The 25,955-nt window shown below is 48.4% G+C and overlaps 1 protein-coding gene, 1 non-coding gene and 1 pseudogene across 6 annotated transcripts in view; all 3 read left to right on the forward strand.

Annotated features, from left to right (window-relative positions):
* Positions 1–25,955, forward strand: part of DDX11 (DEAD/H-box helicase 11) — a 198,899-nt gene that overhangs the window by 25,711 nt on the left and 147,233 nt on the right. For all 5 annotated transcript variants that reach the window (XM_063929195.1, XM_063929198.1, XM_063929197.1 and 2 more), the window contains exon 4: positions 11,162–11,248. In XM_063929195.1, coding sequence (XP_063785265.1) covers positions 11,162–11,248 — 87 coding nt within the window. The remainder of the gene's footprint in view (positions 1–11,161; positions 11,249–25,955) is intronic.
* LOC134938752 (U5 spliceosomal RNA) lies at positions 358–464 on the forward strand (annotated as a pseudogene).
* LOC134938809 (U6 spliceosomal RNA) lies at positions 1,070–1,176 on the forward strand. The gene has a single exon (XR_010181272.1). It is a non-coding gene; the product is annotated as a U6 spliceosomal RNA (small nuclear RNA).

A 25,955-nucleotide genomic window follows, 5' to 3' on the forward strand; every position in this document is an offset into this window, starting at 1 on the left:
TAGGTAAGATTATAAATACGGTAAATCAACGACTTTTACCTACTACACCAGCAAGAACAAAAGTACACGCACACTAGCGGTACATTGGTGTATTTACTTATTAAGAAAAAAATGTGTTTTCAATTTAGTTCGCCACCTTTCACTCGCGTGTCCCACAGAGGAACAAGGGTGCGTATACTCTAGACGACAGTCACAGAGAGTCAGGATTTGTAGTTAAAATCAACGCAAAGGTTCTAAACACGACAGATTGCTGTCGATAAATGTACTAGAACTCTGGTCATTTTACAATGCAATAGATAAATGTCCTAGAACATTTTACAATGCAATAAATAATTCGCTTTCAGTCTGACCAACGATAGACTCTGGTTTTCTCTTCAGCACGAATAAATCTTTCACTTTTTACTAAAGATTTCCGTGGAGAGTAACAACCGTGAGTTTCAGGTAATTTAATTTTGTTTTTAATGCCTGGCTCACGCTGCCCTTAAGCAGTCAAACAAAGCAACGGCAGTTGCATACTGAACAACCAGTGAGAACCGATAAGCCGCAAGGCAAGGCGGTAGGTAACTCAAATCTTCAATGGCTCAGAACGCCATTATGGGGAAATGTCAACATCAATCCGTGAGTGGACATCTGTTAGACAGACGATCTCACCCGTCAGGGTTTGGATCTTAAAAACTGGACATTAAATACACAGGTGTTTAAGATGTAAGTCCACAGAAGGGGGTTACCCTCAAGTATACATGAGGGCATCTCGCCACAATTACAAAAGCTCAGTATGTGTACATCACATTCATGGGGTCATTCAGCATCGTGTATCTGGCTTCACCAATTTCCGCTTCTTTCTTCGTTGCCAAAACGGATCAGAAGACAGTTCGTCACAGTCATACTGGTGGTATCTCATGGGTTTCAGAGAAGTTTGCTTCTCGAATTTTCAATGAATACTTGCACACGATCTTGGCCCGCTCATAATACGTCCAACCTGTTACATCAGGGAACGTTCTTTTACCCATAGTTACCTATGTACCTATTATCTATGTACCGCAGCTGCGGTTGACGGGGTGAGGGTTCAGTGCTAGCTTCGGCAGCACATATACTAAAATTGGAACGATACAGAGAAGATTAGCATGGCCCCTGCGCTAGGATGACACGCAAATTCGTGAAACGTTCCATAAGACCGCCCTCTTAAAAAAATAGAGCATTACAGTATCGGTTATACCAACCATGTAACGAAATAGTAAGCCGCTTAAGGCAGCTCATTATTAAAACATTTCGTGTGCTTACATAGGTTGTAAACCTCGGAAGTTTCCAACATCATACTTCAAGTACCCGTATTCTGTTAAACGGGATGGGATGGAAAACTGCGTTCATCTGCACTAACAGTGCAGGTATCTGGGTGGTAAACGTATTTTCAAAGACGTTTGCCTCTATTTGCGTCTGTAAACATCTTTCTACAAGGTGTCACCAAAGTTCAGACTCTATTTATCCTACCTACAGCGCCAGGCGATTTGAGGTTGGGTTCAGATTTATTACAGTTTTCATATTTTGGAACCCTTTCAACAAAGGGGAATTAAGTTTCATATTTTTTGAACCTTTACAACAAATGAGAATTAAGTTTCTCACTTTGGAAAACATTTTTCTTCTAGCCTTGCCTTCGGCAATGGTGCTTCGACAAGGGTTTTGTTTTCATATTTGGGTGCCTTGTATTCCAAGCCACCGTATTTGAGTTTCTCATGACAAAGCAGATCTTCGGACGAAATCCGCTTTCGTATTCTTCACATCAATATACCAATAGTGCTTCCTGTGTGGACAGCACATTCTTGAATTCTGAATGTGGTACACGCGTTACGCGTTTATATATGTACCGAACGTCTACAGTACGTGATATGAATACGTTGTTTGTTCTATATGATACTGCAAACTGGGGTTAGCCAGTTTCTCAGCAGACATTATCCAGTTGGATAATAATGACTACAAATCAGACTTACTTTAAGGCTAAGTTACAATCGCCTACGTCAGTAATAGTTCATCCCACAGGTTCTGTGGGAATGTCAGACCCAACGGGTCGTGCAGCGGCTACGACGCGGCTACATAGCCTTCAGTGCACCACGTTTGTGCACGGTTATACGTTATTAATGGTGGCGCCATCAGCATTTAGCTTTGGCCTGCCTACTGTTACAAGTATCAAACAGCTCTCCCGCCCACGAGGGAAGCTTTGGTACGTCCCAAGAGTACTCCAGTGACCCCTAGTGGATGATAAAGAAAATAGGATTTTGGTACTTACCAGGTAAATCCTTTTCTTTGAATCCATAGGGGGCACTGGACGCCCGCCCAGAGCAGTTTTACCTGGGTTGTTTTAAGCTCAAGGGAGCTTAGTGAACAAATTTAACTTGGATGGTATTAAGCTCAAAGGAGCTTATGGTAACACATTTTCACCAATTGGCTCAAATTATAAAGTTCTATCGGTTAAGGTGTCAACTGTTTAGTTGACAATAAGGTTACGGATCAACTTTGTGGTTGTCCGTTATGTTATAGGGATTCTCCATTGTCAACCTCTCTATATCCTGTTCGCTCAGTAAAAAACACTGGCAAAGTACACTGAGGTACTTGGGGATATGGAGGGGGGGGAGAGTCCTAAATTTGAATATTCAGTGCCTTTGATCGGCTACGCCCGTCCATATCCCAAGAGTACTCCAGTGCCCCCTATGGATTCAAAGAAAAGGATTTACCTGGTAAGTACCAAAATCCTATTTTCTCGTAGTCCGTAGTGGATGCTGGGCGCCCATCCCAAGTGCGGATTGTCTGCAATACTTGTACATAGTTATTGTTACAAAAAAATCGGGTTGTTATTGTTGTGAGCCGTCTGTTCAGAGGCTCCTACGTTTGTCATACTGTTAACTGGGTTTAGATCACAAGTTATACGGTGTGATTGGTGTGGCTGGTATGAGTCTTACCCGGGATTCAATATCCTTCCTTATTGTGTACGCTCGTCCGGGCACAGTATCCTAGCTGAGGCTTGGAGGAGGGTCATAGGGGGAGGAGCCAGTACACACCACCTGATCCTAAAGCTTTAGTTTTGTGCCCTGTCTCCTGCGGAGCCGCTAATCCCCATGGTCCTGACGGAGTCCCCAGCATCCACTACGGACTACGAGAAATAGATTTATCGGTAAGTAAAATCTTATTTTTTTTAAATTATCCCGTACTTGGACGATCTCCTGATAAAGGCGAGGTACAAGGAACAGTTGTTAGTGGGGGTAGCACTTTCTCGGGAAGTGCTGCAGCAGCACGGCTGGATTCTCAATATCCCAAAGTCACAGCTGGTCCCGACAACACGTCTTCTGTTCCTGGGAATGATTCTGGACACAGACCAGAAAAAAGTGTTTCTTCCAGTGGAAAAAGCCGAGGAGTTGTCATCTATATGTCAGAAACCTCCTAAAACCGGGACGGGTGTCGGTACATCAATGCACGCGAGTCCTGGGAAAAATGGTAGCTTCGTACGAAGCAATTCCATTCGGAAGGTTCCATGCAAGAATTTTCCAGTGGGACCTGTTGGAGAAGAAATTTCCAGGGACTGTGGTCAAATCAGGAGATTTCACTTCACATAAATATTCTGGAGCTAAGAGCCATTTACAATGCCCTAAGCCAAGCAAGACCCCTGCTTCAAAACCAGCCGGTACTGATCCAATCAGACAACATCACGGCGGTCGCCCATGTAGACAGACAGGGCGGCACAAGAAGCAGGAGGGCAATGGCAGAAGCCACAAGGATTCTCCGATGAGCGGAAAATCACGTGTTAGCACTGGCAGCAGTGTTCATTCCGGGAGTGGACAACTGGGAAGCAGACTTCCTCAGCAGGCACGACCTCCACCCGGGAGAATGGGGACTTCATCCAGAAGTCTTCCAAATGCTGGTAAACCGTTGGGAAAGACCACAGGTGGACATGATGGCGTCCCGCCTCAACAAAAAGCTAAAAAGATATTGCGCCAGGTCAAGGGACCCTCAGGCGATCGCTGTGGACGCTCTAGTAACACCGTGGGTGTACCAGTCGGTTTATGTGTTTCCTCCTCTGCCTCTCATTCCCAAGGTACTGAGAATAATACGAAGGGGAGGAGTGAGAACTATACTCGTGGTTCCGGATTGGCCAAGAAGGGCTTGGTACCCGGAACTTCAAGAGATGCTTTCAGAGGACCCATGGCCTCTACCGCTAAGGCGGGACCTGCTGCAGCAGGGGCCCTGCCTGTTCCAAGACTTGCCGCGGCTGCGTTTGACGGCATGGCGGTTGAACACCGGATCCTGAAGGAAAAAGGCATTCCGGAGGAAGACATCCCTACCCTGATCAAAGCCAGGAAGGATGTCACTGCAAAACATTATCACCGCATTTGGCAGAAATATGTTGCTTGGTGTGAGGCCAGGAAGGCCCCAACCTAGGAATTTCAACTGGGTCGATTCCTGCATTTCCTGCAAGCAGGGGTGACGTTGGGCCTCAAATTGGGGTTCATTAAGGTCCAGATTTCGGCTCTGTCAATTTTCTTCCAGAAAGAACTGGCTTCACTGCCTGAAGTTCAGACATTTGTCAAAGGAGTTCTGCATATCAGCCTCCTTTTGTGCCCCCAGTGGCACCTTGGGATCTCAATGTGGTTTTGGAGTTCCTGAAATCACATTGGTTTGAGCCACTTAAAACCGTGGATTTGAAATATCTCACGTGGAAAGTGGTCATGCTGTTGGCCCTGGCTTCGGCCAGGCGTGTATCAGAATTGGCGGCTTTGTCTTGTAAAAGTCCTTATCTGATTTTCCATATGGATAGGGCAGAGTTGAGGACTCGTCCTCAGTTTCTCCCGAAGGTGGTATCAGCTTTTCACTTGAACCAACCTGTTGTGGTGCCTGCGGCTGCTGGGGACTTGGAGGATTCCAGGTTGCTGGACGTAGTCAGGGCCCTGAAAATTTATGTTTCCAGGACGGCTGGTGTCAGGAAAACTGACTCACTGTTTATCCTGTATGCACCCAACAAGCTGGGTGCTCCTGCTTCTAAGCAGACTATTGCGCGCTGGATTTGTAGCACTATTCAGCTTGCGCATTCTGCGGTAGGACTACCGCAGCCTAGATCTGTAAAGGCCCATTCCACAGGGAAGGTGGGCTCGTCTTGGGCGGCTGCCGAGGGGTCTCGGCACTGCAACTTTGCCGAGCGGCTACTTGGTCAGGGTCTAACACTTTTGCTAAGTTTTGCAAAGTTTGACACCCTGGCTGAGGAGGACCTTGAGTTTGCTCATTCGGTGCTGCAGAGTAATCCGCACTCTCCCGCCCGTTTGGGAGCTTTGGTATAATCCCCATGGTCCTTACGGAGTCCCCAGCATCCACTAGGACGTCCGAGAAAATAAGAATTTACTCACCGGTAATTCTATTTCTCGTAGTCCGTAGTGGATGCTGGGCGCCCGTCCCAAGTGCGGATTGTCTGCAATACTTGTAAATAGTTGTTGTTAACTAATCGGGTTATTGTTGGGAGCCATCTGTTCAGAGGCTCCATTGTTATCATACTGTTAACTGGGTTATTATCACGAGTTGTACGGTGTGATTGGTGTGGCTGGTATGAGTCTTACCCGGGATTCAAAATCCTTCCTTATTGTGTCAGCTCTTCCGGGCACAGTATCTTAACTGAGGTCTGGAGGAGGGTCATAGGGGGAGGAGCCAGTGCACACCAGATAGTCCTAAATCTTTCTTTAGATGTGCCCAGTCTCCTGCGGAGCCGCTATTCCGCATGGTCCTTACGGAGTCCCCAGCATCCACTACGGACTACGAGAAATAGAATTACCGGTGAGTAAATTCTTATTTTCTCCCCTCTGGGGCCCCACCATCGAGATGTACCTACCTGGGGCCATCTGTCCAGTCCTTTCGTTCTCACAGATTTCGATCTAAGGCCAGAGGTGCCTCCAATGCGACTAGAGGCACCAGGGGTAAGTCTAGAAAGCCTGCAAGCACCGGTTCTGCTTCCACTAAGGCCTCAGCATGACTGTGCCCACCCCGAGGGGATCTCGAGGTGGGGGCTCAACTGTGTCACTTCAGCCGCGTCTGGGAGACCTCCTGCCAGGATACGTCAGAAATCTTGTTTCTCAAGGCTACAAGCTGGAGTTCGACAGTACTCCTCCCCAACGATTTTTCAAATCAAGCTTACCAACTTTGGAGGATATGCAAGTTACGTTGCAATAGGCCATCCACAAGTTGGTCCAGTCTCGCGTTGTTGTTCCAGTGCCGATACCGCAACGCGGCAAGGGGTTTTACTCCAATCTATTTGTGGTACCGAAACCGTACAGTTTGGTAAGACCCATTTTAAATCTAAAATCCTTCAATCCTTCATGGTCTCCTTGGATATCAAGGACACCTACCTCCATATTTCGGTTTGGCCACCTCCTCATGTGTACCTGCGGTTTGCCCTGCTGGACGATCATTTCCAATTCCAGACACTGCCCTTCGGCCTGTCAACAGCCCCGAGGGTATTCACGAGGTGATGGCGGATATGCTGTTCCAACTCCGAGTCCAGGGGGTCAATGTTGTCCCTTACCTGGACGATCTTCTCATCAAAGCGAGATCCATGGAGCTTTTGTTGCTCCATATCGACGCACTATCCAACTTCTGTCACACCATGGGTGGATCCTCAACTTCCAGAAGTCCCACCTTGAGCCGACTCAGCGGTTCCTGGGGATGTTGTTGGATACTGTGGCCCAGAAGGTGTTCCTACCAGAAGACAAGGTGAGAACACTTAATGATATGGTCCACATGGTGCTCCGACCTACTCGGGTGTCCACCCATATTTGTGTAAGATTGTTGGTTAAGATGGTCGCTCATACGAGGCAATCCAATATGAGTGGTTCCATGCCAGAACTTTTCAGCTGTATCTCCTGGGCAAATGGTCCGGTTCACATCTACAGATGCACCGGATGATACAGCTGTAAGGTGTGCTCCACATACAACCTCCTTTAGTGCCACCTACGGCACCCTGGGATCTGAATGTGGTGTTGGAATTTCTACAGTCCTCCTAGTTTGAACCTCTGATGATGGTAGACAACAAGTACCTCACGTGGAAGACGGTGATGTTTCTGGCCCTGGCTTCTGCTCGACATGTCTCAGAATTGGGGGCCTTATCATGTAAAAGTCCGTACTTGGGCCCTCATTCCGAGTTGTTCGCTCGCAAGGCGATTTTAGCAGTATTGCACACGCTAAGCCGCCGCCTACTGGGAGTGAATCTTCGCATCTTAAAATTGCGAACGATGTATTCGCAATATTGCGATTACACATCTCGTAGCAGTTTCAGAGTAGCTTCAGACTTACTCGGCATCTGCGATCAGTTCAGTGCTTATCGTTCCTGGTTTGACGTCACAAACACACCCAGCGTTCGCCCAGACACTCCTCCGTTTTTCCGGCCACTCCCGCGTTTTTTCCGGAAACGGTAGCGTTTTTCCCCACACGCCCATAAAACGGCCTGTTTCCGCCCAGTAACACCCATTTCCTGTCAATCACACTACAATCGCCTGAGCGAAGAAAAAGCCGTGAGTAAAAATCCAAACTTCATAGCAAATTTACTTGGCGCAGTCGCAGTGCGGACATTGCGCATGCGCACTAAGCGGAAAAACGCTGCGATGCGAAGAAATTTTCCGAGCGAACGACTCGGAATGACCTCCCTGGTCTTTTTACGAGGACAGAGCGGAGCTCTGGACTAGACAGCAGTTCCTGCCAAAGGTTGTCTCTGCAATTCACTTGAAACAGCCTCTTGTGTTCCGTCCAGTTCTGGTGTTTCTGCTCCTCCAAAGGCACTGGATGCTGTGCGAGCCTTGAGGATCTATGTCAAGAGGACGGCTCGGATCAGAAAGACGGCTTCCTTATTCGTGCTCTATGATGTGCGGAAGAAGGGTTGCCCTGCTTCGAAGCAGTCCATTGCTCGTTGGATTAGGCTTACTATCCAACAGGCCTATGTGTCAGCAGCCTTACCTGCTCCACAGTCTCTGAAGGCCCACTCTACAAGATCGGTGGGGTCTTCCTGGGCGGCTGTCCGTGGAGTCTCGGCTTTACAACTTTGCCGAGCTGCTACTTGGTCGGGGAAGAACATTTTTGTGAAGTTCTACAAGTTTTATACCCTGGCGAAAGAGGATACCCAGTTTGGGCAGGCGGTGCTGCAGACATCTCCGCACGTTCCCGCCCGTTCTGGAAGCTTTGGGACGTCCCCATTGTACTAGATTGCCTCAATATCCCTTTTGGATGCTAGAGAAAATAGGATTTTAATTATCTAACGGTAAATCCTTATCTCATAGTCCATAAGGGATATTGTTGGTAATTTGGACCTGATCACACGCTAGTTTTTTTCGCTGCGCTGCGATTTGGTCAGAACTGCGCATGCGTATGCACCGCAATGCGCAGGTGGATCTTACGGGTACAAAGGGGATCGTTGCTGTGCGATGGGTTTTAAGAAGAATCCATTCGCACAGCCGATCGCAAGGAGATTGAAACGAAGAAGGCATGTGTGGGTGGCAACTGACCGTTTTCTGGGAGTGGTTGGGAAAAACGCAGGCGTGTCCAAGCGTTTGCAGGGCGGATGTTTGACATCAATTCCGGCCCCGGACAGGCTGAAGTGATCGCTGCGGCTGAGTAAGTTCTGGGCAACTCAGAAACTGCACAAAACTTTTTTGTACTGCTCGGCTGAACATGCGTTCGCACACTTGCAAAGCTAAAATACACTCCCCTATAGGCGGCGACTATCTGCTCGCAGCGCTGCAAAAAGTAACTAGCGAGCGATCAGGTCTGAATTAGGCCCATTGGGTGCCCGCCTCAGTGCGTTGACTTTCCTGCAGGTTCTTGTTGTATGGTTACCTGTTCAGCTGTTGCTGTTGTTACCAGCCGTTGCTGGTCGTTTTCTGTTAGTGGTGTGCTGGTATGTAAATCTCACCACTCTTTGTTATTATATTTCCTTCTCTCATATATGTCCTTTCTCCTTCGGGCACGTTTTTACCTATAACTGCCTGTGGGAGGGGGCATAGAGAGGAGGAGCCAGCACACCCAGTTGTAGAAATTTAAAGTGCATCGGCTCCTTTGGACCCTGTCTATACCCCATCGTACTAGATACCCCCAATATCCCTTATGGACTACGAGAAAAGGATTTACCGGTAGGTAATTAAAATCCTATTTTATTACATGTAGATACTGCTTTATTACGTTGCTGAAATACAGTACATTAACTTATGGAAGAAACACGGATATGTAGCGATATACAATTGATCAGCCTGGTTTAAAGGGGAACAGTGCTATCCATTGGAATACGTTCAGATCAGAGGCTGCTACAAATACAGTTGATCATTGATGCAACTATTTCCCAGGTATCAGCAATGCACTCTTGTACGGTCTCATTCACGCCTTATCTCTCCCCAATATATCCTGAGGCAGTACAAGCTGATTTAAGGAATCTTCCTTTTTTCTGTTTAATGAGGTTTCGGGATTTTTCAGAGTTTACGTTGTGGTTCTAATATCTTGTAAAATTGGTAGCTATTTTATTTTAATACTTTTTATTTAGTAAAATCTGCCCACAATTTATTCTGTTGGCTCCTTGCTACATGTCTGTTGTAGCGGGAGGCGCTTTGAGTCCAATCAGACATCAGGAGAGGCGGCGTACGGCATGCGAGTTGCTGTGGAACTGCACATCACAGCATGCCTGGCCACATTTTTACTTTTTGGACATGGTAAATCCGTGGCAGGGCATGCTGGAATGTGTAGTTCCACAACAGCTGTCGTGCTGGATGTTGCCCACCCCGGGCATACATACTTCATCCTTGCTTGCTGTAGGAGGTGTAGCCCACTCCTATCTGGGAGCAGCTGTCTAGCTCAGACAGTGAACATTACTGACTATGGGGGTCATTCCGAGTTGATCGCTAGCTGCCGTGGTTCGCAGCTCAGCGATCAGGCTAAAAATCTGCATTTTTGTGCATGCGTATGCACCGCAATGCGCAGGTGCGTCGTACAGGTACAATGAGCATCGTGGGTTTGCACAGTCTAATGAACATTCCTGTCACACGGCTGACCGCAGAAAGATTGACATGAAGGGGGCGTTTCTGGGTGGCAACTGACCGTTTTCAGGGAGTATTTGGCAAAATGCAAGCGTGGCTGAAAAAAACGCAGGCGTTGCTGGGCGGGTGTGTGACGTCTAAAGCCGCCCCTCCGTCGTTAGAATCAACGCACACAAAGAGTAACTACAGGGCTGGTCTTGTTTTGCACAAAAAGAGTTTACAGGCGCTCTGCTGCACAGGTGGGCGACGACAATGCGTTTGCACAGCTGCTAAAAACTGCTAGCGAGCGATCAACTCGGAATGACCCCTTTTATGCATTCTCATTCCTTTGCTTCAGCTGTAGTATCTCCATATAGTCCTCCTTTAGTACAATTTTTGCGTTGGACAAAATTGCAGCCGACTGGCATTGAACTTCGTTTCAGCCCCAAAAGGGTTCTGTTAGTTTTTAGGGTGACAATAAAATCTTATATGTGTTTTATTTAAAAGTTATTGACTTAAACATAATTATGTATTATCTTTTTTTAGGATGTTTTTCCCCTCGATGAACTGTCAAACTGAATTCCCAGCTGATATTTTATTAAGTTCTGATGTAGTAAGCTGAATGAAAGCACCAGATAAACAGTGGTTTTACCAGTAAAATTTTCTACACACAGGGACTACCTCGCAGTGGCAGTGACTTCCCATGGAAAGCGCTCCCTGCTAATCACAGGTAGTCCCAGGAGGAGGTGTTTACTCTCCTTGGGACTGCCAGTCCGGTCTGCCATAGCAGAGAGCGCGCTTCCCATGGGAAGCCACTCCCTGGTTATTATGGCAGTCCTATCTGGCTTCTAGGGGCTGCAGCCAATGCAGTCCCTAGGAGCCAGCCTATTGGCACTACAGACTTAAGCCTAACCCCTTGGATTTATGCCCTGCCATGCTGTGGCACTGATCTCTTCCCTGCCATCCGGGTGATTGACGTCATCGGGAGGGCATGGAGGAGATCAGCTCTGAGGTATCATCCAGACAGGTCTTCTGTGACGGACAGATCCTTCAAGATGTATAGGAAAATTGTATGAAAATGCCTGACTTCATATAGCCTTGTATGGTCCCTGTAATTCTCATGCACAGCCACTTTTTCTGTTTAGGAGGATCAGCTTCGAAGGAAGAAAAGGGAGGAGCGGCTGGAGCAGATGCGTCACAATGGTCAGCTGAAGTTTGCTTCCAAGAGGAAGGTGAGCGCTATAATAAGAGTATAAGAAACGGGGACTAATTCCCTCCAGTCCGGACCATGCGAGATTGGCCGTACACACTACACGATATAATGAACAACAGAACGATACCGGTCCATCCTTCATTACACTGAACGTCCGGGTATATGATATCGTCTGATTGTCCTTGCAGTACAGCCAACCATACGATGACGTGCAACCCGCCGGAGCGCGCAATTCTGCATACACAGTAGACGATGTAGACGTTTTTTTGTTACAATACGGCAAACAGTCCCGATATCATTGTAGTGTGTACGCCCTGAGACGCACATTTGCGCAAAAAAAAATGCTGTCACACGGGACCTTGCGCGCCAAGAAGGGATGTTTGGCGCAACTGCAGCAGTAGTGCTTGAGAACACATCTGTATATGCAGTTATTATGAGTGATATTAAGGCAGTTTTCTCTATCGTCCTAGTGGATGCTGGGGTTCCTGAAAGGACCATGGGGAATAGCGGCTCCGCAGGAGACAGGGCACAAAAGTAAAGCTTTCCGATCAGGTGGTGTGCACTGGCTCCTCCCCCTATGACCCTCCTCCAAGCCAGTTAGATTTTTGTGCCCGGCCGAGAAGGGTGCAATCTAGGTGGCTCTCCTAAAGAGCTGCTTAGAAAAGTTTAGCTTAGGTTTTTTATTTTACAGTGAGTCCTGCTGGCAACAGGATCACTGCAACGAGGGACTTAGGGGAGAAGAAGTGAACTCACCTGCGTGCAGGATGGATTGGCTTCTTGGCTACTGGACATCAGCTCCAGAGGGACGATCACAGGTACAGCCTGGATGGTCACCGGAGCCTTGCCGCCGGCCCCCTTGCAGATGCTGAAGTAAGAAGAGGTCCAGAATCGGCGGCAGAAGACTCCTCAGTCTTCTAAAGGTAGCGCACAGCACTGCAGCTGTGCGCCATTTTCCTCTCAGCACACTTCACACGGCAGTCACTGAGGGTGCAGGGCGCTGGGAGGGGGGCGCCCTGGGAGGCAAATGAATACCTAATTTGGCTAAAAATACCTCACATATAGCCTCCGGAGGCTATATGGAGATATTTAACCCCTGCCAGAATCCGTTAAGAGCAGGAGACGAGGCCGCCGAAAAAGGGGCGGGGCCTATCTCCTCAGCACACAGCGCCATTTTCCCTCACAGAAAGGCTGGAGGGAAGGCTCCCAGGCTCTCCCCTGCACTGCACTACAGAAACAGGGTTAAAACAGAGAGGGGGGGCACTAATTTGGCGATATGCTTATATATTAAGATGCTATAAGGGAAAACACTTATATAAGGTTGTCCCTATATAATTATAGCGTTTTTGGTGTGTGCTGGCAAACTCTCCCTCTGTCTCTCCAAAGGGCTAGTGGGTCCTGTCCTCTATCAGAGCATTCCCTGTGTGTGTGCTGTGTGTCGGTACGTGTGTGTCGACATGTAGGAGGACGATGTTGGTGAGGAGGCGGAGCAATTGCCTGTAATGGTGATGTCACTCTCTAGGGAGTCGACACCGGAATGGATGGCTTATTTAGGAAATTACGTGATAATGTCAACACGCTGCAAGGTCGGTTGACGACATGAGACGGCCGACAAACAATTAGTACCGGTCCAGACGTCTCAAAAACACCGTCAGGGGTTTTAAAACGCCCGTTTACTTTAGTCGGTCGACACAGACACAGACAGGGACACTGAATCCAGTGTCGACGGTGAATAAACAAACGTATTCCTTATTAGGGCCACACGTTAAAGGCAATGAAGGAGGTGTTACATATTTCTGATACTACAAGTACCACAAAAGAGGGTATTATGTGGGATGTGAAAAAACTACCATAGTTTTTCCTGAATCAGATAAATTAAATAAAGTGTGTGATGATGCGTGGGTTCCCCCCGATAGAAAATAATGGGCGGTATACCCTTTCCCGCCAGAAGTTAGGGCGCGTTGGGAAACACCCCTTAAGGTGGATAAGGCGCTCACACGCTTATCAAAACAAGTGGCGGTACCGTCTATAGATAGGGCCGTCCTCAAGGACCAGCTGACAGGAGGCTGGAAAATATCATAAAAAGTATATACACACATACTGGTGTTATACTGCGACCAGCGATCGCCTCAGCCTGGATGTGCAGAGCTGGGGTGGCTTGGTCGGATTCCCTGACTAAAAATATTGATACCCTTGACAGGGACAGTATTTTATTGACTATAGAGCATTTAAAGGATGCATTTCTATATATGCGAGATGCACAGAGGGATATTTGCACTCTGGCATCAGGAGTAAATGCGATGTCCATAACTGCCAGAAGATGTTATGGACACGACAGTGGTCAGGTGATGCAGATTCCAAACGGCACAAAGGTGTATTGCCGTATAAAGGAAGAGGAGTTATTTGGGGTAGGTCCATCGGACCTGGTGGCCACGGCAACTGCTGGAAAATCCACCGTTTTTTACCCTAAGTCACATCTCTGCAGAAAAAGACACCGTCTTTTCAGCCTCAGTCCTCTCGTCCCTATAAGATCATATCTGCCCAGGGATAGAGGAAAGGGAAGAAGACTGCAGCAGGCAGCCCATTCCCAGGAACAGAAGCGTTCCACCGCTTCTGACAAGTTCTCAGCATGGCGCTGAGACCGTACAGGACCCCTGGATCCTACAAGTAGTATCCCAGGGGTACAGATTGGAATGTCGAGACGTTTCCCCTTCGCAGGCTCCTGAAGTCTGCTTTACCAAGGTCTCCCTCCGACAAGGAGGCAGTATGGGAAAAAATTCACAAGCTGTATTCCCAGCAGGTCATAATTAAATTACCCCTCCTACTACAAGAAAAGGGGTATTATTCCACACTATATTGTGGTACTGAAGCCAGAAGGCTAGGTGAGACTTATTCTAAAAAAAATTTTTTTGAACACTTACAAAGGTTCAAATCAAGATGGAGTCACTCAGAACAGTGATAACGAACCAGGAAGAAGGGGACTATATAGTGTCCCGGGACATCAGGGATGCTTACCTCTATGTCCCAAATTTGCCCTTCTCACTAAGGGTACCTCAGGTTCGTGGTGCAGAACTGTCACTATCAGTTTCAGACGCTGCCGTTTGGATTGTCCACGGCACCCCGGGTCTTTACCAAGGTAATGGCCGAAATGATGATTCTTCTTCGAAGAAAAGGCGTCTTAATTATCCCTTACTTGGACGATCTCCTGATAAGGGCATAGTCCAGGGAACAGTTGGAGGTCGGAGTAGCACTATCTCGGATACTGCTACAACAGCACGGGTGGATTCTAAATATTCCAAAATCGCAGCTGATCCCGACGACACGTCTGCTGTGCCTAGGGATGATTCTGGACACAGTCCAGAAAAAGGTGTTTCTCCCGGAAGAGAAAGCCAGGGAGTTATCCGAGCTAGTCAGGAACCTCCTAAAAACAGTGCATCATTGCACAAGGGTCCTGGTAAAAATGGTGGCTTCCTACGAAGCAATTCCATTCGGCAGATTTCACGCAAGAACTTTTCAGTGGGATCTGCTGGACAAATGGTCCGGATCGCATCTTCAGATGCATCAGCGTATAACCCTATATCCAAGGACAAGGGTGTCTCTCCTGTGGTGGTTATAGAGTGCTCATCTTCTAGAGGGCCGCAGATTCGGCATTCAGGATTGGATGCTGGTGACCACGGAGCCCAGCCCGAGAGGCTGGGGAGCAGTCACACAAGGAAAAAATTTCCAGGGAGTGTGATCAAGTCTGGAGACTTTTCTCCACATAAATATACTGGAGCTAAGGGTAAATTTATAATGCTCTAAGCTTAGCAAGACCTCTGCTTCAAGGTCAGCCGGTATTGATCCAGTGGGAAAAACATCACGGCAGTCGCCCACGTAAACAGACAGGGCGACACAAGAAGCAGGAGGGCAATGGCAAAAACTGCAAGGACTTTTCGCTGGGCGGAAAATCATGTGATAGCACTGTCAGCAGTGTTTCATCCCGGGAATGGAAACTGGGAAGCAGACTTCCTCAGCAGGCACGACCTCCACCCGGGAGAGTGGAAACTTCATCGGGAAGTTTTTTCCACATGATTGTAAACCGTTGGGAAATACCAAAGGTGGACATGATGGCGTCCCGTCTGAACAAAAAACGGGACAGGTATTGCGCCAGGTCAAGAGACCCTCAGGCAATAGCTGTGGACGTTCTGGTAACACCGTGGGTGTACCAGTCGGTGTATGTGTTCCCTCCTCTGCTTCTCATACCTAAGGTGCTGAGAATTATAAGACGTAGAGGAGTAAGAACTATACTCATGGCTCCGGATTGGCCAAGAAGGACTTGGTACCCGGAACTTCAAGAGATGCTTACAGAGGTATTATGGCCTCTGCCGCTAAGAAGGGACTTGCTTCAGCAAGTACCATGTCTGTTCCAAGACTTACCGCAGCTGCGTTTGTCGGCATGGCGGTGGAAAGCCGGATCCTAAGGGAAAAAGGCATTCCGGAAGAGGTCATTCCTACCCTGGTCAAAGCCAGAAAGGAGGTGACCGCACAACATTATCACCACATGTGGCGAAAATATGTTGCGTGGTGTGAGGCCAGGAAGGCCCCACAAAGAAATTTCAACTCGGTCGTTTCCTGCATTTCCTGCAAACAGGAGTGTCTATGGGCCTCAAATTGGGGTCCATTAAGGTTCAAATTTCGGCCCTGTCGATTTTCTTCCAGAAAGAATTGGCTTCAGTTCCTGAAGTCCAGAAGTTTGTCAAGGGAGTATTGCATATACAACCCCCTTTTGTGCCTCCAGTGGCACTGTGGGATCTCAACGTAGTTCTGGGATTCCTCAAATCACATTGGTTTAAAACCAGTCAAATCTGTGGATTTGAAGCATCTCACATGAAAAGTGACCATGCTCTTGGCCCTGGCCTGGACCAGGCGAGTGTCAAATTGGTGGTTTTTTCTCAAAAAAGCCCATATCTGTTTGTCCATTCGGACAGGGCAGAGCTGCGGACTCGTCCCCAGTTCTCTCCCTAAGGTGGTGTCAGTGTTTCACCTGAACCAGCTTATTGTGGTGCCTTGCACCTACTAGGGACTTGGAGGACTCCAAGTTGCTAGATGTTGTCAGGGCCCTGAAAATATGTTCCAGGACGGCTGGAGTCAGGAAAACTGACTTGCTGTTATCCTGTATGCACCCAACAAACTGGGTGCTCTTGCTTCTAAGCAGACTATTGCTAGTTGGATGTGTAATAAAATTCAGCTTGCACATTCTGTGGCAGGCCTGCCACAGCCAAAATATGTAAATGCCCATTCCACAAGGAAGGTGGGCTCATCTTGGGCGGCTGCCCGAGGGGTCTCGGCTTTACAACTTTGCCGAGCAGCTACTTGGTCAGGGGCAAACACGTTTGCTAAATTCTACAAATTTGATACCCTGGCTAAGGAGGACCTGGAGTTCTCTCATTCGGTGCTGCAGAGTCATCCGCACTCTCCCGCCCGTTTGGGAGCTTTGGTATAATCCCCATGGTCCTTTCAGGAACCCCAGCATCCACTAGGACGATAGAGAAAATAAGAATTTACTTACCGATAATTCTATTTCTCGGAGTCCGTAGTGGATGCTGGGCGCCCATCCCAAGTGCGGATTATCTGCAATACTTGTAAATAGTTACAAAAATCGGGTTATTATTGTTGTGAGCCATCTTTTCAGAGGCTCCGCTGTTATCATACTGTTAACTGGGTTTAGATCACAAGTTGTACGGTGTGATTGGTGTGGCTGGTATGAGTCTTACCCGGGATTCAAAATTCCTCCCTTATTGTGTACGCTCGTCCGGGCACAGTACCTAACTGGCTTGGAGGAGGGTCATAGGGGGAGGAGCCAGTGCACACCACCTGATCGGAAAGCTTTACTTTTGTGCCCTGTCTCCTGCGGAGCCGCTATTCCCCATGGTCCTTTCAGGAACCCCAGCATCCACTACGGACTCCGAGAAATAGAATTATCGGTAAGTAAATTCTTATTTTAAGTGCTATTACTTTGGGATAAAGAGGGTCATTCCGAGTTGATCGCTCGCTGATGATTTGCGCAGCAATAAGGTACGAAATCGGCAAAACTGCGTATGCACCGCAATGCGCATGTGCGTCGTACGGGTACAAAGTGCATCGTTGCTGAGCGATGGATCTAGCGAAGAATCCATTCGCACAGCGGAACGCAAGGTGATTGACAGAAAGAGGGCGTTTATGGGTGTCAACTGACCGTTTTCTGGGAGTGTTTGGGAAAACGCAGGCGTTTGCAGGGCGGGTGTCTGACGTCAATTCCGGGACCTTTATCGCTGGATCCATCACACTGGATAAGTACCTGCAGGGCTAGTCTTGTTTTACACAAAACTATTTTAGCAAAGCACAAGCGATCGCAGCCTTGCTATGCTAAAATACACTCCCCCGTGGGCGGCGACTATGCGCTTGCACGGCTGCTAAAAGTAGCTAGCGAGCGATCAACTCGGAATGAGGGCCAAAGTGAGATGGCTGTAATAGTGATTTAGAGTATACTCTGATGACACGTGGTTAGTCTTGGCACAATCAATTACAGGTGCCACACATTTCCTGATTACCATGCAGGTATATAAAGGGTCTACTTTGCCTTCTAAATGATTGCCCCTTTAAAAAAATGTCCGAGTTCCGCTGGCATCCCGCACGTCTGGCGAACTCGGACTCCATTACATCCCGCCCAAAGTATTTCTTGGTGATGTCTAGAAAGAAAAAATAGTCTAATTTACTGTTACTTCATTTTCTTGCAGTTTCAATAAACAAAGCATAGTCTTGGACATTATAGGTGAATTGGTTTTGCAGTGTGAGGAGAAGTACACATTCTAAATTGCTAAAATATGCTCAGCAGCCATCTAATTCCTGCTACACTGAGAATTTCTGTATACTATGGTACCTACTGTATTGCCGGGTGTAGTATGGTTTACCGACAGCTGGGCGAGCGCAAATGAGCCCCTTGCCCCTGTGCTACGCGCGCCACACTATCTATTCTCCCTCCAGGGGGGTCGTGGACCCCCAAGAGGGAGAAAAGATGTCGGTATGCCGGCGGTCGGGATTCCGGTGCCAGTATGGTGGTCGCCGGGAGCCCGGCCGCCGGCAACCTGAAGACCACCCGTATTGCCGGTTCTTTACATGTATAGTGCTAGCTACTAATTATTCCTGACTGCAGTCACCATTTGGGAGGTTTTATTTCCTTCATACATTTAACTGTTTAGTTTATTTATATTTCTCTAACGTCCTAAGTGGATGCTGGGGACTCCGTAAGGACCATGGGGATAGCGGCTCCGCAGGAGACTGGGCACAAAAGTAAAGCTTTAGAACTACCTGGTGTGCACTGGCTCCTCCCCCTATGACCCTCCTCCAAGCCTCAGTTATATTTTTGTGCCCGAACGAGAAGGGTGCACACTAGGTGGCTCTCCTGAGCTGCTTAGTGAAAAGTTTAGTTTTAGGTTTTTTATGTTCAGTGAGACCTGCTGGCAACAGGCTCACTGCATCGAGGGACTAAGGGGAGAAGAAGCGAACTCACCTGCGTGCAGAGTGGATTGGGCTTCTTAGGCTACTGGACATTAGCTCCAGAGGGACCGATCACAGGCCCAGCCATGAATAGGTCCCAGAGCCGCGCCGCCGGCCCCCTTACAGAGCCAGAAGACAGAAGAGGTCCGGAAAATCGGCGGCAGAAGACGTTCTGTCTTCAACAAGGTAGCGCACTGCAGCTGTGCGCCATTGCTCTCAGCACACTTCACACTCCGGTCACTGAGGGTGCAGGGCGCTGGGGGGGGGGCGCCCTGAGACGCAATAAAAACACCTTGGATGGCAAAAAAATGCATCACATATAGCTCCTGGGCTATATGGATGAATTTAACTCCTGCCAGAATACATAGAAAAACGGGAGATAAGGCCGCCAAGAAGGGGGCGGAGCCTATCTCCTCAGCACACTGGCGCCATTTTCCCTCACAGCTCCGTTGGAGGGAAGCTCCCTGGCTCTCCCCTGCAGTCACTACACTACAGAAAGGGTTAAAAAAGAGAGGGGGGCACTAATTACGCGCAGTATTAAAAATACAGAAGCTATAAGGGGAAAAACACTTATATAAGGTTATCCCTGTATATATATAGCGCTCTGGTGTGTGCTGGCAAACTCTCCCTCTGTCTCCCCAAAGGGCTAGTGGGGTCCTGTCCTCTATCAGAGCATTCCCTGTGTGTGTGCTGTGTGTCGGTACGTTTGTGTCGACATGTATGAGGAGAAAAATTATGTGGAGACGGAGCAGATTGCCTGTAATAGTGATGTCACCCCCTAGGGGGTCGACACCTGAGTGGATGAACTGTTGGAAGGAATTACGTGACAGTGTCAGCTCTGTATAAAAGACAGTGGTTGACATGAGACAGCCGGCTACTCAGCTTGTGCCTGTCCAGACGTCTCATAGGCCGTCAGGGGCTCTAAAGCGCCCGTTACCTCAGATGGCAGATATAGACGCCGACACGGATACTGACTCCAGTGTCGACGGTGAAGAGACAAATGTGACTTCCAGTAGGGCCACACGTTACATGATTGAGGCAATGAAAAATGTTTTACACATTTCTGATAACACGAGTACCACCAAAAAGGGGTATTATGTTCGGTGAGGAAAAACTACCTGTAGTTTTCCTGAATCTGAGAAATTAAATGAGGTGTGTGATGATGCGTGGGTTTCCCCCGATAACAACTGATAATTTCTAAAATGTTATTGGCATTATATCCTTTCCCGCCAGAGGTTAGGGTGCGTTGGGAAACACCCCCTAGGGTGGATAAAGCGCTCACACGCTTGTAAGAACAAGGGCTCTACCCTCTCCTGAGATGGCCGCCCTTAAGGATCCTGCTGATAGAAAGCAGGAGGGTATCCTAAAATGTATTTACACACATACTGGTGTTATACTGCGACCAGCAATCGCCTCAGCCTGGATGTGCAGTGCTGGGTTGGCGTGGTCGGATTCCCTGACTGAAAATATTGATACCCTAGATAGGGACAGTATATTATTGCCTATAGAGCATTTAAAAGATGCATTTCTATATATGCGTGATGCACAGCGGAATATTTGCCGACTGGCATCAAGTCTAAGTGCGTTGTCCATTTCTGCAAGTAGAGGGTTATGGACACGACAGTGGTCAGGTGATGCGGATTCCAAACGGCATTTGGAAGTATTGCCTTATTAAGGGGAGGAGTTATTTGGGGTCGGTCTTTCAGACCTGGTGGCCACGGCAACAGCTGGGAAATCCACGTTTGTACCCCAGGTCGCCTCTCAACATAAGAAGACGCCGTATTATCAGGCGCAGTCTTTTCGTGGGCAAGCGGGCAAAAGGTTTCTCATTTCTGCCCCGTGACAGAGGGAGAGGAAAAAGGCTGCAGAAATCAGCCAGTTCCCAGGAACAGAAGCCCTCTCCCGCCTCTGCCAAGCCCTCAGTATGACGCTGGGGCTTTACAAGCAGAATCAGGCACGGTGGGGGCCCGTCTCAATGAATTTCAGCGCGCAGTGGGCTCACTCGCAAGTAGACCCCTGGATCCTTCAGGTGATATCTCAGGGGTACAAATTGGAATTCGAGACGTCTCCCCCTCGCCGTTTCCTAAAGTCGGCTTTACCGATGTCTCCTTCTGACAGGGAGGCAGTTTTGGAAGCCATTCACAAGCTGTATTCCCAGCAGGTGATAATCAAGGTACCCCTCCTGCAACAGGGAACGAGGTATTATTCCACACTGTTGTGGTACCGAAGCCGGACGGCTCGGTGAGACCGATTCTAAATCTAAAATCTTGAACACTTACATACGGAGGTTCAAATTCAAGATTGAGTCACTCAGAGCAGTGATTGCGAACCTGGAAGAAGGGGACTACATGATGTCTCGGGACATCAAGGATGCTTACCTTCATGTCCCAATTTACCCTTCTCACCAAGGGTACCTCAGGTTTATGGTACAGAACTGTCACTATCAGTTTCAGACGCTGCCGTATGGATGGTCCACGGCACCCCGGGTCTTTACTAAGGTAATGGCCGAAATGATGATACTCCTTCGAAGGAAGGGAATTTTAGTTATCCCTTACTTGGACGATTCCCTGATAAGGGTAAGATCCAGGGAACAGTTGGAGGTCGGTGTAGCACTATCTCAGGTAGTGTTGCGGCAGCACGATTGGATTCTCAATATTCCAAAATCGCAGCTGATTCCGACGACTCGTCTTCTGTTCCTAGGGATGATCCTGGACACAGTCCAGAAAAAGGTGTTTCTCCCGGAGGAGAAAGTCAGGGAGTTATCTGAGCTAGTCGGGAACCTCCTATAACCGAGCCAAGTCTCAGTACATCAATGAAATGGTTCTGGGAAAAATGGTGGCTTCCTACGAAGCAATCCCATTTGGCAGATTCCACGCGAGAACTTTCCAGTGGGACCTGCTGGACAAATGGTCCGGGTCGCATCTTCAGATGCATCAGCGGATAACCCTGTCACCAAGCACAAGGGTGTCTCTCCTGTGGTGGTTGCAGAGTGCTCATCTTCTAGAGGGCCGCACATTCAGGACTGGGTCCTGGTGACCACGGATGCCAGCCTGCGAGGCTGGGGAGCAGTCACACAGGGAAGGAATTTCCAGAGCTTATGGTCAAGCCTGGAGACATCACTTCACATAAATATCCTGAAGCTAAGGGCCATTTACAATGCTCTAAGCTCAGCAAGACCTCTGCTTCAATGTCACCCGGAGTTGATCCATTCGGACAACATCACGGCAGTCACCCACGTAAACAGACAGGGTGACACAAGAAGCAGGGGGGCAATGGCAGAAGCTGCAAGGATTCTTCGCTGGGCGGAAAATCATGTGATAGCACTGTCAGCAGTATTCATTCCGGGAGTGGACAACTGGGAAGCAGACTTCCTCAGCAGACACGACCTCCACCCGGGAGAGTGGGGACTTCACCCAGAAGTCTTCCACATGTTTATAAAACTCAACAAGTATTGCGCCAGGTCAAGGGACCCTCAGGCAATAGCTGTGGACGCTCTGGTAACACAGTGGGTGTACCAGTCAGTGTATGTGTTCCCTCCTCTGCCTCTCATACCCAAGGTACTGAGAATTATAAGATGGAGAGGAGTAAGCACTATATTCGTGGCTCCGGATTGGCCAAGAAGGACTTGGTAACCGGAACTTCAAGAGATGCTCACGGAGGATCCGTGGCCTCTACCTCTAAGAAGGGACCTGCTCCAGCAAGGACCCTGTCTGTTCCAAGACTTACCGCGGCTGCGTTTGACGGCATGGCGGTTGAACGCCGGATCCTAAAGGAGAAAGGCATTCCGGATGAAGTCATTCCTATCCTGATAAAAGCCAGGAAAGATATAACCGCAAAACATTATCACCGCATTGGCAAAAATATGTTGCGTGGTGCGAGGCCAGTAAGGCCCCGACGGAGGAATTTTTCAACTAGGTCGATTCCTACATTTCCTGCAAACAGGAGTGTCTATGGGCCTGAAATGGGGGTCCATTAAGGTTCAAATTTCGGCCCTGTCAATTTTCTTCCAAAAAGAACTAGCTTCAGTCCCTGAAGTTCAGACGTTTGTGAAAGGGGTACTGTATATACAGCCTCCTTTTGTGCCTCCAGTGGCACCTTGGGATCTAAATGTAGTTTTTGGGTTCCAAAAGTCACATTGGTTTGAACCACTTAAATATGTGGAGTTAAAATATCTCACATGGAAAGTGGTCATGCTGTTGGCCCTGGCCTGGGCCAGGTGCGTGTCAGAATTGGCGGCTTTATCCTGTAAAAGCCCTCATCTGATTTTCCATTCGGACAGGGCGGAATTGAGGACTTGTCCTCAGTTTCTCCCTAAGGTGGTTTTCAGCGTTTCACCTGAATAAACCTATTGTGGTGCCTGCGGCTACTAGGGACTTGGAGGATTCCAAGTTGCTAGACGTTGTCAGAGCCCTGGAAATATAGGTTTCCAGGACGGCTGGAGTCAGAAAATCTGACTCGTTGTTTATTCTGTATGCACCCAACAAGCTGGGTGCTCCTGCTTCTAAGCAGACTATTGCTCGTTGGATTTGTAGTACAATTCAGCTTGCACATTGTGTGGCAGGCCTGCCACAGCCAAAATCTGTAAAAGCCCATTCCACAAGGAAGGTGGGCTCATCTTGGGCGGCTGCCCGAGGGGTCTCGGCTTTACAACTTTGCCGAGCAGCTACTTGGTCAGGAGCAAATACGTTTGTAAAATTCTACAAATTTGATACCCTGGCTGAGGAGGACCTGGAGTTCTCTCATTTGGTGCTGCAGAGTCATCCGCACTCTCCCGCCCGTTTGGGAGCTTTGGTATAATCCCCATGGTCCTTACGGAGTCCCCAGCATCCACTTAGGACGTTAGAGAAAATAAGAATTTACTCACCGGTAAATCTATTTCTCGTAGTCCGTAGTGGATGCTGGGCGCCCATCCCAAGTGCGGACTGTCTGCAATACTTGTATATAGTTATTGTTACCAAAAAATCGGGTTATTGCTGTAGTGAGCCATCTTTTCTAGAGGCTCCTCTGTTATCATGCTGTTAACTGATTTTAGATCACAAGTTATACGGTGTGATTGGTGTGGCTGGTATGAGTCTTACCCGGGATTCAAAATCCTTCCTTATTGTGTACGCTTGTCCGGGCACAGTATCCTAACTGAGGCTTGGAGGAGGGTCATAGGGGGAGGAGCCAGTGCACACCAGGTAGTTCTAAAGCTTTTTACTTTTGTGCCCAGTCTCCTGCGGAGCCGCTATCCCCATGGTCCTTACGGAGTCCCCAGCATCCACTACGGACTACGAGAAATAGAATTATCGGTAAGTAAATTCTTATTATTAAATCTCTTTATTTAACCAGTTTCTGCTCTGGACATCTTATATTTAATCAATGATTCATCTTTTGTTTTCAGCAGCATAAGAGGTTAAAGTAAGCCCTTTGGTTCAAATTGTGGTAACCTAGCTGTACCACCAGAGGGCAATGTAACACTGAAGACAGTGGTTCCCAAAGAAAGAAAGTTTTTCACAGCACCCCTAGGCCAAAAGTTTCTTATGGAGAAATGTATAAAGAATGATTAAATTAAGTAAATTGTGTTTACTCTCACACCCTCCTGACCCTTGGCCAACATTGCTGGGTGATCATATCATACAACCCATTAAGAACCTAGCAATCTGGTAGACCATTATGTAATAGGTAGCATCTGTCCTTGTGTAGCAATGCCTATTTCCCTGTAGATTGTAAATTTGCAAGCAGGGCCTTCCTACCTCCTTTGGGCCTAATTCAGACCTGATCGTAGATGTGCGTCGCTTTGTACAGCGGCGATGCTTTTGTACTTGTAGAGTAGCTCCCTACCAGCGCAGCACCTGCACGGTGGCAGGGAGCTACTCGTCGCTCTTCTGGTCACGGCAACTTCGTGTGACGTCACACAGCTGCCATGGACCCCCCCCCCCCCCCTCCCCCGCACAGTGGACCCTAGACGGTGGCCAAACGCCCTCCCGCCCAGTGACCGCCTCTGGCTGTCAATCAGGCAGGGGCGATCGCAGGGCTAAGACAGCCGTCGGCTGTCTGCCATACGCTGGCGCACTGCGGCGCCGGCGTTTGCGCAGTTCAGACCTGATCGGCTGCTGTACGAAAACGCACAGCACCTATCAGGTCTGAATTAGGCCCTATGTCTTTCTGTTTTTGCCCAGTTTTGTTCTATTACTGTTGTTCTAATTGTAAAGCGCAACGGAATATGCTGCGCTATATAAGAAACTGCTAATAAATAAATACATTTGTCATTCTTAGGCTCAGCTGTGTGGTGAGGGACAGGATTTGCTTCTGTTTGTCTACATAGTTTATGATTGGCAGCCGCCAGCACTGGTTTTGCCTATTATATTGACCACAAATAATTTGGTCCTGGACCACCAACTCAGAGCACCCTGCAAGAGCCTTGCGGCACCCCAGGGTGTCACCGCACACAGTTTGAGAGCCACTGATTTAAGGATTTAAATACAATCATATTTTCGTCTTTCTACACTATGGGGAGGATTCAGTAAGGATCGCACTGCAATTCCCCGATGGTGGAGACCTGGGCATGTGCGGAACGGGTCCCACGATCTCAGCGCAGTAATGTGAACGCCTCTGACTGATGGAAACATGGCAGGTTGCATTGTCGCCCTGATAAAAACATTTGACGTTTCCGAAGAACTGCCACAATGTAGGGATCACAGAGTTGCCGAGAACATCTCTATACTGTATGTCTCAGAGTTACTGTGACCGGGCATTACACCTAGTGGATCCATGCCAAACCAGCTGTAACTGCCCCACAGCACAACGCTGTCACCTCCACGCTTTACTGTAGGTACTGTGCACTCTGGCATCAGACGTTCTCCTGGCAATCGTCAACCCCAAACACGTCCATCTGACCTGAGAAGTGTAACCCGTGATCCGTCAGTCCATAACACCCGCCGCCATTGTTCCACTGTCCAGTGTTTGTGCTCTATACGCCATCGTAAGCGCCGGGCTGCGTTCTTCTTTGTGATTAGAGGTTTATGAGCAGCTGCTCACCAATAATATCCCAGTGCACGGGCCTCCCTACCAAGTGTTCTTGTCAAAACCGACACATCAGTGGCCATTTGTAACGCGTGCGCAATGTATGGGATGTAGTTAGTATCCCGGCGGTCAGAAATCCGATGCCGGGATCCTGACCGCCGAGAATGCCAACAGCTGCGCCAGGGCTATTCCACTCGTGGGTGTCCATG

Source organism: Pseudophryne corroboree, chromosome 6 (assembly GCF_028390025.1).
Source record: "Pseudophryne corroboree isolate aPseCor3 chromosome 6, aPseCor3.hap2, whole genome shotgun sequence".
NCBI classification, from domain to species: Eukaryota; Metazoa; Chordata; class Amphibia; order Anura; family Myobatrachidae; genus Pseudophryne; species Pseudophryne corroboree.